This window comes from Rhinolophus sinicus, chromosome 2, assembly GCF_057876585.1.
Source record: "Rhinolophus sinicus isolate RSI-liver-muscle chromosome 2, RSI-T2T, whole genome shotgun sequence".
NCBI lineage: Eukaryota > Metazoa > Chordata > Mammalia > Chiroptera > Rhinolophidae > Rhinolophus > Rhinolophus sinicus.
In genome coordinates, this window is record NC_142502.1 from 43,914,845 (window position 1) to 43,932,994 (window position 18,150).

The window sequence follows — 18,150 nt, forward strand, 5'->3', positions numbered from 1 at the left end:
AGTATTCTATTTGTAGCATGTGTACATTCGGACATAATTCTCTCTTAAAATTCTGATGAACAAATCTGCATTTGGAGCGACATCAATAGTGAACCATGGTGTTCCTAAGCGATTCATTCCAGGAGCTCTGCACTGCGGATGAGAATGCCTTTTAAGCTAAAAGCTTTGTCTTTCCCACTGTATATGGAAAAATTGACTATGCACTTTCATGGAGAAGGTCTAGCTAAGAAATGTTTATATTGGAACAAGCCCCATCTCTAAATCTGGGCTTGTTGCTGAATGGTATTTTGTTTCCTTGGATCAGGGAAGGGGTCTGGAAACATCTGTAACTAGAGTATTGTTTTAACATCGGCACAATTTTCCCCCCTCAAATGACAGATAACAGAATTACTTTAAATCAAACATTCTCAGCCTTCCCCCATCCGTTTCCTTTCATAAATGTGTATTATTTTGTTTTCATTAAAATGGCAGTTGCACAGACTAGATTTGTAGTACTCAGGCATTGTCATCTCATTCGCAGTCATTTTCTTTTCACTTCAGTTTGTGTACTTTACCTTCACTTTTATGAGCACTTTATAACAGAATAACTATCTGGATCACAACAGTTATTTGGGGGCAAGATTTAAAAGCTACAAACAGATAGTATGAGATTATAAAGTGATGCTGAACTTATCCTCCAGAATTTGACTAAAAAGAAATGTGCCGATTATTTATGCCATTTATAAATGTAAAACTAAATAAAATAAAAATTTAAATTACATAGTATTTTACCAGAATCACAAAATTAAATCTTAGGGGAGGGAAGTTAGGGAGAGAAATCACAGGAAATCATACCAAATAACATGAAAAGGATGAAAATTCTGTGCCAATTTTGAATACCATTCATGTTCTTAAAAGAATAAAAGTGTCTTACGAACCGTTCATAATATTGTAGTTTTTGGTTAGTATAGATTGACCACTTGTTGGGAAAGTTGTGGTCGTTTTTTCATTTAGTTAGTTCCCCAAATTAAGGAGCTAAATGTTGAGGATGGTAACTCATTTGCTTTGCTTTCTGTAAGCAGTTGGTGTTGGATCTATTTGTGTATGAACTATTTGAAAATGGCCTTGTCATTAGAGTCCCTGAACAGACTATCAGTATGAAATACGTTGGTCTTGGCCTAAAAATTCATTCTTCTGAGCCTTTTAGGTGCTGAACACATAGTAAAGATGTTAAGTATTTGCTTAATGAATTTTACTGCTCATGTTTTACAAATAAGAACATTTGAAGTAGAGCATCTCATTGTCATTTGTCTCGCAAAATTTGTCTCGTAAAATACATCAATGGCAGCATGGAAGGTCAATCATACTATCCTGTTTTGAGCCCATTTGTGGGATCTAGCCTCCCTCAGTGATGAAGGGTGAAAGTGTTAGTTTCATGGCTCAGTCAAAATTGTAGTGATGGTATTTTATTAGTACAAGTTACGGGTCATAGTTTTCCTGTTAGGTGGGACCAGACATATGTCAAGCTGTAATACATTCTGCCTAACCGGACATCTGCTTCTGACTCATAAGAGGAAACACCTGCACACATGCTGGTGTATATTATATAAAGGGGCATCCTTTCCCAAGACCCATTGTCAGAGCTCTCAGTGGAATAAGGGAGGTGTCAGGAACACAGTTGGATGTCATATGACCAGCGTTTAACAAGGGTTGCCTTCTCTAATGAGTGATCTACATTATTTGCTTTGCAGTGCATTTCTATCTGCACTACATAGAAACTGGTAAAAATGAAACATCAGCTATAAATGATTATATTTAACTTAAGAATAATTGCCATATGCCAAATCAAGTAATTATGGAGGGAGGGCTGAAGACAATATTTTCTTTCTCAACTGAGCCACACACAGAGAGCAAAACTGAGCAAAGCTTAAAAGTGTTTCCTCCCCCCCTTTACCACCCCCACTTCTCTCCCCCCTTACTCCCATGGCTGGGGAGTGGTATTAAGACCTCTTGATGATGATCGCACTCATCTGTGAATGAAGGAAGATGGTTCTAAACAGAATAACTTTAATGAGATTCTTGATAAACCTGATATCCATGAGCAGAGTTGATTTTTATCCCAAATGCGCTGGGAAAGGCTGAGGTGGACAGTGTGGGCCTGTTTACAAGATGTGAGCTGCAGCCCAACCCTTACAATTCTCTGCATGATTTTCTTCTTCATCATCATCAAAACGTGTGGTCTAGTGGAAGGAGCACTAAGCATGGCATTAACCTGCTCCATGTAAGTGACTTTTGAGAAGTCCCTTAGTTCTCTAGGTCTCAGTTTTCCCAAATTTAAAATGAGAGGTTTGACAAGGTAACCACTAAGATCCTCGCTAGCTCTGGAATCCTGTGATTCTGTAACGACAAAATACATTCAATACATATTCAGTAAATACCTGCTGTGTAAGGCACTGAGGATACAATGACAAGTCAGATAAATCCAGTTCCTGTTCTTGTGGAATAGTCTTTTGAGGAAGAAAGACAGTGAACCAGTAACCTCAGTGTCATTGCTAAGCTATGGGCCATAAAGAAAGAGTTACTCACTGAAGAGCTACCAGTTAAAACAGATAATCCCGGCACATAACGTTCCAAAAGGAAGGGAAGGAACTAATACCTACTGAACCCTCCCCTGCAATAGATCCCTTCTATTGGACTTTAAATGCACAATATTAGTTGATCCCCACAACCAGTCTAGGATAATATAGTCATCACTGCTATTTGTTTGTTTGTTTGTTTGTTTGTTTTTTCAGATAGGGAAACTGAGACCTAGAGTTAAAATAACTTGAGCAAGGTTATCCAGTGGCAGAGCTGGAACTAGAATCCAGATTATCTCATGCTTTCCACTGCTCCATATGTCTCCAAAGGATGTAACTCTCGGGAATTGTGACTGCTGGAAGGAATAGATTGTAGTGCACCCCATCAATGAACATGAGAGTTAAATCAGTGAGGTCTACAAGCTGGGGGTATCTGAAACGTGCACGTATTTGGAGAAGAAATTGATTCATTCGCTCAACAAATATTTGAGTGGCTGCACAGTTGATAAATGCAGGCTTGAACATGGATACAAATGTGCATTTCTTAAAATGCCAAAAAGGAAATTTTCATCATAGTCTGAGAATTTTGCATGCAAATTTTAAAGAATAATTACCTAAAGGTATGGGTTACTGGGGCAGGGGGTGAGAAAGAGGATTTATAAACTATTAGAAGAATAAGAAAAGAAGGAGAAAACATTTGAAGGCAATTTTGTCCCTGCCTATGAAATGCTCTTAATTTTCTTGATTTAACAATTAATTTACCATATTATATTGAGAATGCTATCAAAATTGATTGCTTGAAAGGGGTCCCACCTTTGAATACAAACCTTTGTCTATTTGGATTCCCTGAAAATATGCTCTGTCAACTGAACAGGGGAAACATGTCACTTTCTCAAATTATTCTAAATTGTGATAAAAGAGTCAAGTATGTGAAGTTCAATCCATCTTCAGATCCTGTAATTTCAACCCTCAGATGGATAGAGTTCAATTTGTTAGCCCCTTTCAGTCCCTTACTAACTATTCCAAAAATATGTCATGTAAGAGACATTTATATCCAAACTTTGTCCTGACTATGGCCCCTAATGGAACCACTTAAAATTCTGTTGTCACCACCAAATTAATGTTCCAAGTAATTATAACTAAAAAGATCTTTTCCCTTCAACAAAGAATAGTTATCTCCCAAGAGTCGATTAAATTTACGTGAAATGTAAAGTTGAGTTCAGAATGTTGGAAGAGATAATAGGTGTGGTTAGGATTTTGTCTGTTTTCAGAGGCATGTGCCAGGGGAGGGCTGAAGAACAGGCTAAGGAGACAAAACCCACAAAGGAGATGCACTGCTCTTCACCAACCAAGACAACGAGAAGTGGGGCCACAAGGAAGGTGGATGTAAAAAGAAGCAGGATGTAAATAATCCTAAACTTTTGGCCTCGGTCTAACTCAATCCGCTTAGCCACAATCATGTCTAGTACCACCTTTAATAATTTTCTAACATAAGCGGACTTTGCTTCCGTCTCAGGGTTTAAAACCATCCTGATTGGTAAATTTACAATTTTGTAATGAGCTTTTAAAGATTTGGCAAATGTAACTTGATTATTTAAAAGAGGCTTTAGCCTAGGACTGTCTGAGAAAGTCAATCAGATGTCCTTTCACACATCGAATGGACCATTTGAATAGTCCTTAGATAAAGAGCAGACAGGTCAATTATTTCCTACTGTTAAACTTGAGTACATCCTCCTGCCACATCCCAGGAATGAAGGTGTGCTGGTTACTCTGCACCTACTCCTGTCCATTCCCCCTAGATTCTAGCTCTGCGTGCCTGCCTACCTTCCTTGCTCTGCTTCCAGAAGACAACCCCTGCAGACTGCAGCACTCAGCCTCCCTTGCTAAGCCAGAAAGGAGGAGAAGGGAGAGGTGGGGCAGTTCTGCCCTGTTCCCTCTCTGCCTCAGCACTGCCTCTTGGGAAAAAGCTGTAACCAACTCAACACTTCAGTATCCATGGGGGCCATGCCTCCATGGTCCTGGCCTCTCCCTGGGTTAGTGTAACAAGCTTTCTTTGCTCCTCGGGCTCTAGGAGTGATAGGCCCTTGTTACCTTTGCTTCTCCATCCCTTGCTGCCTGAAACTGCCCAAGCTTCTGCAAACCATCCATCCATTCCCTATCTTCATTCTCTTCATTTGAGCCCTCTCATGTGAATTATGTTTCCTGCTGGGCCCCTGACTGACTGATTCATTATGTCAATGACAAACCCTCTTTCGAAATGCATGGCTTTTTCCACTTCCTCTCTGGTGGAAGAACCTTTTCCAAAAGCGTCTGCTGCAACCAGCTGTTTCAATTCACAAATTATTTTATTTTCATGTAAGGGAATAATGGAGAAGAGATTATACAAAAAACATTTAGCAAAGTCGAAGGACAAAATCTTAAATTCAACGATGTAGCTTCATTTGGCTTCTGAATCATTCTTGGTTTCCCCTTTCAGCTGCAGACAGGCTGGAGAGGGCAACTTTTAGCCTAAACCTGTCGGTTCCCCAGCCATGTTCCTTCAGTCTAACCATAGATGGTTGGGGCGGCCATTATCAGCTGTCTTGGTCCCTGAGTAGACAGGGTTCCCTGGTTTTGGACCCCCAACTTCCCTCTTAGAACAGAAAACTAACCTGTAAACCCTCTTACTTGGATTTTAACATTTCAGTTTCTAAGGCATTGGAAAATGGGAGTATTCTGCACTATTTTGAGAATTTTTCATCTCTGCCTTAAATTATTAAGTCCCAACTAGAATAAATAAGCACCCTAACAGTACTCCAGGTTGCACAGGTAGCCTGACACGTGCTTTAACTGAGACAGATACAGACATGTGAAAGGCTGCCTCACAGGACGAGGTCGCTGCTAGCTGTAAGATGAAAAACAAAGAAAGAACAAATTAAGTGAGGAATGTTCTTATGCTTATTTTTTTAACTGTGTATAATGATAATGGTGTATAAAGTGAATCACAAAGATGGTAGGAAAATTTTATAAAGCATCTGAATCGATTGTCAAGACCATATTAGTCACTTCCTAGAGATGGTGTTTTGGAGACCTCACAAGGTCAAGACATGGAAATCCAATATCCAGACAACCTAAGTAGGATCTTTTGTTTTCCTTTACCCTTTTCTTACTTTATTTCTTTCTTATTCTTTCATACACATTTTATCCCTTCCATGTAGCTTAAGAAATAAAATATTGCCCGTATAATTGAAACTCAAATACCCTTCTTCAATCTCATTCCCCTCCTTTACCCTTAAACAGCCTGATTTCTTAGACTCCCATTGATTTCTTTATACTTCTCTTTATATGTGTGTATCCCTACACAATGTATTAAACACCATGTTTCCCTGAAAATAAGACCTAGCCAGACCATCAGCTCTAATGCATCTTTTGGAGCAAAAATTAATATAAGATCTGGTCTTATTTTAATATAAGACTGGGATATAATATAATATAATACCAGGTCTTATATTAATTTTTGCTCCAAAAGATGCATTAGAGCTGATGGTCCACCTAGGTCTTATTTTCAGGGAAACACGGTAGTATTATTTTGCATGTTTTTGAATGCAATATAAATATCATATTGTTTCTATTCAGCAGCTGGGTTTTTCCTCATTATATTTAAAAGATTCACTTATGACAGGACAGCTTCACTTGTGAGATTTGCCAAATTGCTCTGCAAAATGTTTACATGATTTGCCCTCACTTGGCTCACTTTTTACACAATCAAATCCATTTTTTCAACTGATATATTTTTAGTATCTACTTGCTATTTGCTAATCATTCTGAGAAGTATAAGGATACAAAGATGAATAAGACTCTATCCCTGTTCTCAAGTTGTTCACAGTGATTTCAGAGAGGCAGGAGTATAAATTAAAAATTATAGCAGCGTGTTTCATGTGCTCTAATGAGGTATGTGCCAAATGCCACGTGAGCACAGAGGATGCACAACTGAGTCTAAGACTAAGGAAAGGACTCATAGTTATTGGAGGAAAGACAGCCCAAACCTCTGTGGCAGTGTGTGCAAAGTCAAAACGGTCAAGAGAATGGCATGTGTGGGTGAGGGGGTGGGGAGAGAATAAGCGGTTTAATTAGAGGAGAGAGAGCAGAGGTTGACCCTAAAGAGATAGGTTGGGGTTAGATTATAAAAGAGGAGCCATGTATGTCATGCAAAGGAAGTTTATTTACTTATGTAGGCAATGAATGAAGAGGCAATAGGAGGTCTGAAGCAGAAAAATAGTATGATAAATTCTGGTTTTTGTTTTTTGATTTTTTTTTTTAATTTTGGTAATGAAGATTGGACTGGAAGGGAGAAAGTCTGGTGACCAAGAGAGTAGAGTGAAGATAATTATAAATACCCAAAAGCAAAACATCATGATTCTGTACTAAACTGGTATTGGGAACAAGGAGCAAGAATTATCTTGATAAATATTTCAGAGGTAGAGTGTAAACTCCACAAGGTACCGGTGTAGAAAGGGTGGCAGAAGATGGGAACGGGCTAACCCGGGTGGAGACAATGAGGAACGCAGTGTGTGTGGAGAATTTACAAACAATAATAACTTATTAACCCTCAGTCTGCTTTTTATTATCACCATGTGCCAGCAATCCTAAACAATGTCAGTGACAATATTCTCCTCCCTGAAAAATCTTTCATTGTCTAAGTTCTAAGCAGTTGCATGGTTGCTGTTGAGTTTTAATAATATAACAAATATGTAAGCTTCAAATTAGCACATTCCGATTACTTAACCTTTAATTAACATCGTATTCTACACAGAAATTAATTCAGCAAACTTCCAGTCCTACCGTCCACCCCAACACAGATAGCGGTATTATTTTAGAAAGTAAATTTATAACAGTTTAGAATTAGGTAAGGTCATTTCGAACTCAAAATTCTACCCTCTGTGGTATTTCATTTACTTGCATCTAAACCATAGATTTGAAATAAACAATGATAACACCATGATTATGAAAAGGAAGACGCAGAAATTGAGTACTTAAATTTTGTCATTCAATTTACAAACCATTGTCTATCCTTGCAGGGTGCACTCTTTTGGAAGCATTCACCAAAACTACATTAATGCAAAATGCATTAATATAATTTAAATGCATTAGTCTGTTACTTTTCCCTCTGATGTTCTTTGTAATACTGAGCTATACCACGAGGAGAAAAATAGATTGGGTAGACAATATAATAAGGTCAGTGAGGGACACATTCAATTCCTTGTGCCGATAGAACTAGAGATGGATTTGTCTAACTACCAGGCACTGGAAATAAGAGTGTGGCATAAAAGAATGAGATCAGGGATATGCAGAGAGACGTGGGAGTCAGCAGAGTATACAAGGAGGATAAAACTGAGAGAGGTTGACATCACAAAGTGTGTACCAAAATGTAGATAGGAAAAAGAAGGGATAAGGAGGCTATCTCGGAGAACACCAACAACATAGGGACAACAGAGGAAGAGAAACGACCCTCCCTTCCTCCTGCTACCCCAAAATGCAGAGAAAAAATAGGCAAGAGAAAAAACCCTACGTGAGATTTGTCCTGGAAACCAAGAGAAGAGAGAATTTCATGGAGGGAATTTCAACAATGTTAAGTCCAAAATGAGAACAAGTAATATTGGAAAAGCCAAGCCACAAAGACATCGCCCAACAGTTTGTCAGGGCAGTTTCAGTGGCACGATGGAGTCAGAAGCCAGATGATAAAGAGAGGCATAGAATGGTAAGAAGGAAGCAGAGGCTGTGTGATTGAGTGCTCACTCAAGAAGATTGGCTGGGCAAGACAGGAGGAAAATGAAGGGCAGGCAGAGCTGAGTGAAGGTGTTCTTAGATCTGAGCCCTGGGGATGAAGTCAAGACTCATCCAGCACAGGATCCAGCACCTAATTGTGCTCTGCCCCTTCCGTGGGTGCTAAGGGAGGGATGGTATGCTAGGTGATGGAACAGGGTCTGCAGGCCACAGGTGTTGGGTCCCAGAGCACAGATAGAGCTCTAGTCTCTCCTAAGATGAGGAGCACTGTTTTCTCTGAGTTGCACAGAGGACATCAGGATGAACAAAGAGAAAGGGGAATTTTTGAGGAAAAAAACGAGAGATAGTATAAAATTTTCCAACCAATGGCCTCTATTTTCTCATTGAAAAAGGAAGCAAGCTTATCTCCTGAGAATAAATAAGTGGGTGCAGTAGAGGTTTGGGTTGCATTTCTCCTTTCCTACTAATGCACAATAGCATTTCTTCAGTGATGCATAAATCCCTGAGGGAGAGCATAAGGAGAGAAAGACATGTCCTGCCACTCACTTTCTGCTTTACATCTTGAGTGAGCCAGTGTGAGGGTAAGGCTGAAGTGCACGTGAGTTGCACAAGACAGAAGCACGTACGTCTACTAATGGAAATTGATGGAACACCCCAACCAGAGAACCCACCCAAGGAAGCACCGCTGCCTTCCATGGGCACACTCAAGAGAAGCCATTGGCAGTGTATAGACAATTATACCCCTCAACTTCTTGTAAAAAGGAAAGGTAATTTAGGCAGACATTTGGAACACTGTGGGCCATTAAATGGTAATGATCAAATTGTAATGTCTATAAAAAGCACTTAACTCAGTGTCTGGCATCTGCCAATAAATATTAGCTGTTACTATTCATAAAAACCCAGATGAAGATGACTGAGATCTCCTGTCATCTCACCACATTGATTCCTGCTCCAAGTGGTTAAGGAGTCATATCAAAATCCCCTAAATGCCTGTAGCTCTGAAGTCATTTCTCTCTATTCGTTATTATAGTTAGCCCTTTTGGTCCGCATCTCTTCCTTTCTTGGAAATGTGTCCATGGCATTTGCACTAGTAAATTAAATAAAACTGAGTCAGTTTTCAGATATAAAAGAATCTGGCAGAGGCTATGTTGTGTAATCATAGCTTGGAACGCGAGGAGTGAAAAGAACAAGCCAGTTACAGGAGGCGATGCAAGGAGGACCCAGAGCAGAAAGCCAGAAATTAGCAGAAGGTTTTTTTCAGGAAAAAGGGCACCACTAAAGCGCCACTATGTTATATAAGTGGCAATCACTACTATAAGTAAGCAATGTGTTTTAAGTAACTTTTCAAGGAGAAAATTGTAAAATTTTTCATCAGTTTTTATGAACGTATCATCCTCAAATGCAACACTTCAGAGGGAAAGTCTTTATGGCTTTAGGACTCTTGTTTGAGCCTTTTAGTTATACAACTAATGGGAGTTATTTATTAGCAAGTGTGGTAAGGACTTTATCACAGCCCGAGTCTGTTGGTATCTACATAGCAAACATATAAGCATTTGCTCAAGTGCAGGGTTTGGGAACAGTTATTTGAAATCTTTGAGTGGGGCACTGGTTACCACCCCCAAGAGAATATGCACAAGGTCCATAAAAAGTGCTGAGGAATGTTCACATAAATACAATGTAAATGCCATGATAAATATTGCTTCACTCTACAAAACTGAGGGAGCTGGCAAAACTGCCCAAGACAGCTTTGTCCTCCTCAGAATGCCTTGGGACCTGGTTTGTTGTCTCTATTTCTTCTGATGATTAAATTGATAGCTGGAGTGTTTTGCAAGTTAGCCAAGGGATGGCAGACTAGGACCCTAAGAAATAAGCACAAAGGGCACTCCAAGAGCCAACTGGGAGAAACCAGCACCAGAGTTTGTGTTCAGCTAATGCTCTAGCTTACGATGTCAATCCCGAGAAGAAATGCCTTTGAACTGGATAAACCTCTGAGGAATGTTGAAACCACTTTCCTAATCAAGCTATGGTGAAATCACTGTCAAAATCTAAAAATTAACTTTACTTATTGAAATGTGGGGAATTTCAATTGCGCAAACAAGAGCTTACAGAGACCCAAGGGAGGATACATGGGTAATTCTCTCCATATTCAAGTAAAATCAATCAAGATGCCAACTTCTTGCTAACTGGAACACATTGCATATGTTATTTTGGCACTTTGAGTACAGCTTTGTATATGAACAATCGTGCTTGTTAAGCCCTATGTGAAAAAATATAGAGCCAAAAGTTACCAATAGCTTAATTCAGGACTGCTGTGCATCCCAGACACTTTATCTTTTATTTTTATAGACACAGAAATAATGGCTTGTGAGATGCCTACCTAGGTAATAAATTCATATATTCTCAGAAGTAACTCCTCCCCAGCAAAGACTAAATTGATATATTCAAATAGACTAAATTAAACTATTGGTCCCATTGGAAGTCCCTGAATACTATCTGATTCTTGAGTCTTCCCAAGTTTTAAGCAGATGGAAGTCAGCATTGTGCAAAGCTCATAGACTCTGAGTAAAGGCACAAAGTTTTAGCTCCCAAGTGAGCACACTGTTCAATATTAAGGTGACTAAATTTTAAGCTGATTCACTCACTAAAACAAAAAATGGAATTCACTGAAACTAGAGCTAAAGTCATTGTTGCCTGGAAACAAAAGAGAAATGGATGCAGCACATGCACACAAAAATCTAAGCTGGAAAATGGAACATAATTGAATGTGGGCAGTTAAATTTAAAGAATACTGATTTGGAACATAGCAATGACTCTGGACACGAGTGAATGAACTCAGAGAGTTTTTCTGTTTGTTTGTTTTTTTAAATGCTCTCCCATTCAGCCTCAGTAAATTAAAGCAAAAGTTAATGAATAAAAATTCTAGAAGTTAATTCAGAAAGCAAGATGAGCCAATATTTGTAAAATGTTTGTGGATCCTCCTGTTGAAGACACACAATGCAAATATCTATTGTAATTATACATCAAATCCTATTAGAATAGGCTGTAGTGTGTGCTCTTTGTAATGGAATTTTTCCCCCTTTTTCCACCTCCCCCCCCCACTCCCACTCCAGTTCAAGCCGTTGTTTCTCAGTCTAGTTGTGTAGGACACAGATCCCTGACCCATGCTGGTGTTATGAGCCTTGAGCTAAAGGAAGCATACTGGACTATGCTTCAAAACAGCACAATTTCAGAATGTTAAGCATTTTTTTAAATGTTCTGTATAATGACAGTACTCGTTTAAATTTATTTAAGTCTAGTGTTCTCAAGGGGACCTCTTCAAGTGAAGACAAAAATGATCAATCACCTGTATGAACATTACCCTCTTTGTTGAAAAACAATCTTACTTCATTATAATTATATCTTATGAAATCATTAATATTATGATTGCATGATGGACCTCTGGAAATAATGCCTTCTGCAATGATATCAACATATTTTGTCATTCCCAGTTCCTTTATATATAAGTTGTGCATGGGTATACCATACTAAATTACTAATTCTAATTTCCATAAATGTAAAATTAATCAAGTTACACATAGATTGATTTTTACTCCAAGCCAGACAGCACACTAATCATAACAAAGTAAGCAAATGGCAATTTTCACTCTTTCAAAGCAAAAGTAAATGTTATTGATTAATCTAATCTTAATGTTAGAGCAGGAGGCAAGCTGTAATAATAGAGTGGCTTAATAATGGAGAGCTGTAAAAGGTCTACAAATGATTCAACAGGGAGAAATTAATTGGTCAAAAAGATAATTTGGCTGAAACAGTTAAAAAAGTATATATCCCTATTCAATGATTTCCATATACTAATGATTTTATATATTTTTAAGCATGCATCTATTTTTAAAGATTTTTTCCTAGAGTTTAAAGAAGAGATTTTACATTTTTTTTAATCCATTTCAACCTGTTTTGGATTGTTTGTTAAGAACAAAAATCTGGAATAACCTAAATGCCTAACAAAAAAACAGTTTGGTTAATATGCATTAATGGTACACCAGACGCTTAAGAACTCAAATCTGGGAGTCAAAGTATCTAAATGCTGGGTCCACCATTTCTTATCTGTGCTAGTTGGTCTGGGTAACAAATTCCTGTAAGCCACAGACTCATCTGTGAAATGAAGGTAATGTAATAGCCTTCATAGGGCTATTGTGGGGTAAAATGAGAGAACTCTACAATATGACCAATGCCGTGACTTAAAAGTGATACATATTTATGTTAAATTAATTAAACTTTATCTATCTATCTATCTATCTATCTATCTATCTATCTATCTATCTATATATCTGTCTATGTATCTATCTATGAAGTGCAGCACATTACAGTAGAAAAAGAATAAGATTTAGATCAGTCTGAACCTCTTACAAAGCTATGTGATATAGGATACATTTCGAATCCTCTCTGAACCTCAGTTTGTCCATTTGTAAAATGCCAATAGTTATACCTAATTCACAGAGTTCTTATGAAAAGGAAATATCTTAACATGGATAAAGCACTTTTATCACAATACCTGGTACATAGGTCCTCAATAATGGTAACTAAATTATAATTATCGTCATCATCATTATTGTCATTATTATCTTCATCAATCTTTTTAAAGACTATAGGACCATCCCAAGAGATAGAAATCCTCTGAGTGCTCTCTAAAATCAGTCACCCACGTGTTTATACAGTTGTCTGCTATGGGTCAGTCTTCTTGTGTGGGCAAGAGAATTCAGTGTGGCATCTAAAAATTGATTGTAAGACGACTTTTGGTCACATACATAAATATACACATAAACTATCTATGTTTAGTAAATTTACTATCTTTGTTTAGTAAATTCCAGAGACCGTCCCAATAGAAAGCAGACAGACCCCATTTTATTTGCGGGAAAACTATTCAACTTCTGCAGGCTTCTGAAAAGCACAGGTCTTAGAATTACTTAGGGAAAAAAATTATTAACCAGCAGCAAAACTAAAAACAAAGACCATTCTTGAAAATATCTATCTTTTAATAATATAACAAAAGTTAATTTCTCCAGCTCCTATAGAATTTCAAGAAGTGATACAGTAAAAATTAACAGAACTTCCTGGAAAAGAAATGATGAAATGTTTCTACACAAAAAGAAACAAACTTAAACAGCTCTTCCTTGAGGATACTAAAACTTTCTTGAACCACTTAATGATTTACTATTGCAAAGAATCTTCTAAAGTTCTACAGCACAAGGTTATAGGGGTTCAGAACAGGCCTTCTCAAAATGTGACACTTAGCATGTAAATTCTTTTGAGCTGAAGGCAATCAAGACACTGCAAGCTCACAACAAAATGTTACCTCTCCCTTAAAGAATTTAAATTAAGGACCTTGCCCATAATAAGAGTTATCACCAAAAATAGCCTTTTATGACCTATCTATAGGGCATGGCAAATTTCTAAATACTGGACATCTGCTCTTCTTATCTTCCTGTGAATGACCTTCCGTCTGAAGCCCCAGGTACATTAACTCACCCTTAGCTCAGGATGTCATATATACCTCATATTCCCTTTCTGTCTTTGAACCGCTCATGTATGCAGGGCCTCTGACTTCTCATGTATGTGAGGTCCCCACACATATGTATGCAACAAAATTTGGTTGTTTTCTCTTGTTAATCTGTCTCACGCAGATTTGATTATTATGCCAGCTGAAAGAACCTAGATAGGTTGAGGAACATTTCTTCCTTCCCACAGTTCCTAGGTATTCAAGTTAATGGACTCTAGTAATGGCATCAGAAAGTCCCCATGCCCAGGGGGCTTCTATTAGCCTATGTGGTACCTGTATGTGAATTTTAAAATGATGCCTCCCTTCTGGATAGATGAATTAGGAAATATAATCCTTTCAGGTGTACAAAACCCAGCAGGAAAAGAGTTGGCCAGGTTTCTACACACCAACATCACCCTCTCGGCAGGGGGCCAAGTGACTGTCCCACACAACTTTATCCGTGCCTCCCTTCTTCTTCCCATCTCCCACAGTATAAGAGACTGGAGCCAAGTCATCCTTCACACAAGGTCAGAACCTTAGCCTGGGATGTGGATAAGTAGATAATGACAGATTCGCAGAGTGAAGTCTCCTAAACTTGGCATAAAATAAAGATTTCATCTTGCACACTGTCCAGTCTAGGCAGTGGCTGCCTGCACTGTGTTGAGAAAGATTGGAGACCAAATCCAGCCCTGACAGAGAGCAGTGGGTGAATTAAGCCATTGGTTTCCCTCAGTGCATATGCCTCAGATTTCCTGTCCTGATCCAAACCATTCAAATCACAAGCGTTCACTGAGCAATGAACAGTTATGAGCCACTGTGAGTGATGCATAGAAGTCGTCCTACCAAACCTCATCACACACTGGAATCTTTGGGGGACTTTTAAAAATACAGATCCTTTGTAATTTTCTATAAATTTAAAGCTTTTCTAAAACACAAAATTTACCAATTTTTGGTTGTTTTTTGTTTGTGTGTTTTTCTATGTTGTGATAATTTTATTTTTGTTTTTAAAACAAATGAGTCTCTTGATTTAACTGGGACCTCAGGGACGTAAGGGATTAGCCACTGTCACATTCAAAATGATGCATTTATTCAGGGCAACTCTTAATTTTCTTTGGCTTCTTCAGAAGAAAGCTGCACAAGTGCTTAAAAGACTTGAAGTGATGTCAATTTAAAACACTTTTACTGAAACTTGATTCCTTGGGCCAGAGGAAAGTCCTTACTGTGGGTGATGATACAAGTAGATCGGCTCATGTACTGTTTCCAGGCACCACTACCAGACTCCCTGCTGCCACCAGTGTGCTTTTCTCCAGCAAATACACCTCTAATCTCTGCTCCACTCACTGGAACTCATAGAAACAGAGACCAGAATGATGGTTACAGAGCCTGGGAGTGGAGGAAATGAGGAGAGGTTGGTCACAGGGTATAAACTCCACTTATAAGATTAACAAGTTCTGGCTATCTAATGTACAGCACTATGATGATAGTTAATAATACTGTATTACATACTTGAAAGTTGCTAAGAGAGTAAATCTTAAAGGTTCTTGACACAAAAAAGAAATGATAATAATATGGCATGCTGGAGATTTTAGCTAATGCTATGGTGGCAATCATTTTGCAATATATGCATGTATCAAATCAACATGTTGTTCAACTTAAACTTACTCAATGTTATATGTCAATTATATCTCAATAAAGCTGGGGGGATTAATTAATTAAAATAAATAAATTTTTAAAAATATAATATTTGTTGTTAAAAAATACAGATTACTTCACTTTACCATCAGAATTACTACACCAGAAGCTCCCCAGGTGTCTGTAATACGATCGGTTAGAGAACTTAGAAATAACTCTGTTGGAGGCTACTGAGATAACTAATACTAAGCCCCTCACTATTCTTATCTATTCCTCTTGTAATTAAAACCCCCCTAATGTCAAACTGCAGGAAGAAACACATTCATGCATCATCAAATCAATTTTATGTCTTATGACCAGGATATAGTTTTAAATATAATAGAATAAAATGAAGAAGTTTAGGATGCATAGAACATAGTAAGGTTAATTATTGTTTCGTGGATCTTTGTTCTGAGATGTATGTTTAATTCAGAAAAAAGACATATATACACTGCATCATATATATATATATATATATACACTGCATCACAATTGTTGCCAAGTAGAAGCTGGGAAAAAGGCTTACTATCAACCACAAACTCTCCATTATAAATTATAAATTGGTTCTCTCTCAGCCTTACTGTCTCTCACTTAGTAAAATGGAAGGACTTTCCCTTTTCTTCATGGGCAGATTCCATTATATTCTATTAAACTTTATCCAAATAGTATGTATTATATTTTAATTTTAGGATCTAAACTGGTGGTTGTATTTATACTCTGAGTGGTGCCTAGTGATTTTTTTCTTTACTAATTAAAAAGCAAGAGGAAATGGGTTTGCATACCAGTCAGAGGGACTTCAGCCAGATATAATGAAAAATTTCCTGGTAGCCAAAACAATACAAACTACAATGGGTCAGTTTGGAGGGGTGGGAGCTGATGTGAAATCTCCTACTCTGTAAGTTTGTGGAAACAACCCAGATTCTTATCTGTCTGGAATTTTTTAGATGTAACTCTGTCTGGTGGGCAGGGAGTGGGCTTCCTGGGCTATAAGGCCATTTCTGCCTTACATCATTGAGACATTCTGAAGAAATATAAAATACATATCTATAAACCAATTGCATAAACCAGGAATAATCTCACAGTTTCTCAGTTGGAACACTAGTGACATTTGGGGAGGGCAATTCATCATTGCGCAGGTCGACTGTGCACTGCAAGATAGTTTAACATTGCCACACCCTCTCAAGACCTCCGGGTCTAATTATCTCATCACTAGAATGAAGGAAGTAATGTGCTCCTCACAGAGTTATGAGGATAAATGAAATATAGGAACAGCACCCACACAAGACCTGCCCTTTAACATTTTGGGATCTGAAACAACAGAATGTTTGAAGAGCCCACGTGTATGAAAGACAAAGCTCTAAGTTGTTATGCCACAGCCAACAATTTCTGAAACCATAAGTTTTTATTTATAGGGAGCATGATGGAATTCCTCACCCTTACAGTCATGATTTTGTTTTCTGTTTTGCTTTGTTTTGGAGGAAAACATTAGAAAATGTCTTCTCTTTTCCTTTTATCTAAAATTCTTATTCTTCCTTACAATGACTGGACAGTGAGTGTTAAAGGTATTCCTATTTTCCTAAAAAGTGAAAGAAGAGGGGAAAAAATATGTAACAAATATCACTGGATATGTATAACCTCTCACTGAATGGCAGTATAAGTATTGTAGTACATTTTATAAAGAAATATTTAGATAGTTTAATAATCATCTCCTCTTATTCCTCTCAGAAAATGTTGACCGAAATTGATCTTTTCAATAATGAAAATGCTTTTGTTGTATGTGTTTCAGAAATGTGGTGCTGGCTTCTTTCTTGCGCAGTCAGGAGAATGTCTGCCCTGTGACTGTAATGGGAATTCCAACGAGTGCATGGACGGCTCTGGATTCTGTGTGGTATGTCAAGGGCACTGATCACTTCTCACATATTTCATTGGCCCTTTGCATCTTGGGTGGGAATACAATATTCTTTCTGGACATTTGAGTTCCTTGAAGCAAACTGCTAATCAAGATCTTTTTTCTCACCCTTCACCTCTCCCTGTAAAACACCTCATATAAACCCCTTATGACCGTAAGTGGCCACCAACGCGTGTGTCTGAACATGCATGTGCTTGTGGAGGTAACTGCTTCACCACCCTGGGCAGCTGGAGACCTGCTGTGGGCCAATGAGAGATTGCAAATAGTACACAGTGGAGGAAATCATCCATCCAAATGCCTTGGTAATAGTATAGTTTGCCATATGCTTGGCTTCGCTCCACATAAACCAGGAGACTCTAACAGTTGTTTCATAGCCTGTTTTACAGCTTAAGGTAGTCAGGTCTATAGATCAAAATTTGTAAATAATAATAATAATAATAATAATAATAATAATAATAATAAAATGTAGGTTTGAACCAAATTGCTAATAAAAATGAAAGCTTTGGCCTTGTAGTCTTTATAATTTTGTGTTCTAGCCCCCAGAAGACTTTGTTTTTTCCCAGTAACTGAAATGAATTCTCCAATAAACTGTTTTCAATAATACATGATAGAGACTTATGAAGGAAATTTAGAAGCCTTCTAGGAAAAAACTACCTGTTACATATTTCCCATTTTCACTAAATGGACTGACAACTTAGTGAAAATTGGAATTGAAATAT

At 37.9% G+C, this 18,150-nt stretch overlaps 1 protein-coding gene across 5 annotated transcripts in view; it reads left to right on the forward strand.

The window, feature by feature from the left end:
• The window catches only part of LAMA4 (laminin subunit alpha 4), a 129,902-nt gene that overhangs the window by 18,245 nt on the left and 93,507 nt on the right, over window positions 1-18,150 (forward strand). For all 5 annotated transcript variants that reach the window (XM_074333455.2, XM_019735050.3, XM_019735053.3 and 2 more), the window contains one exon: window positions 17,309-17,410. In XM_074333455.2, the coding sequence (XP_074189556.2) occupies window positions 17,309-17,410 (102 nt within the window). The remainder of the gene's footprint in view (window positions 1-17,308; window positions 17,411-18,150) is intronic.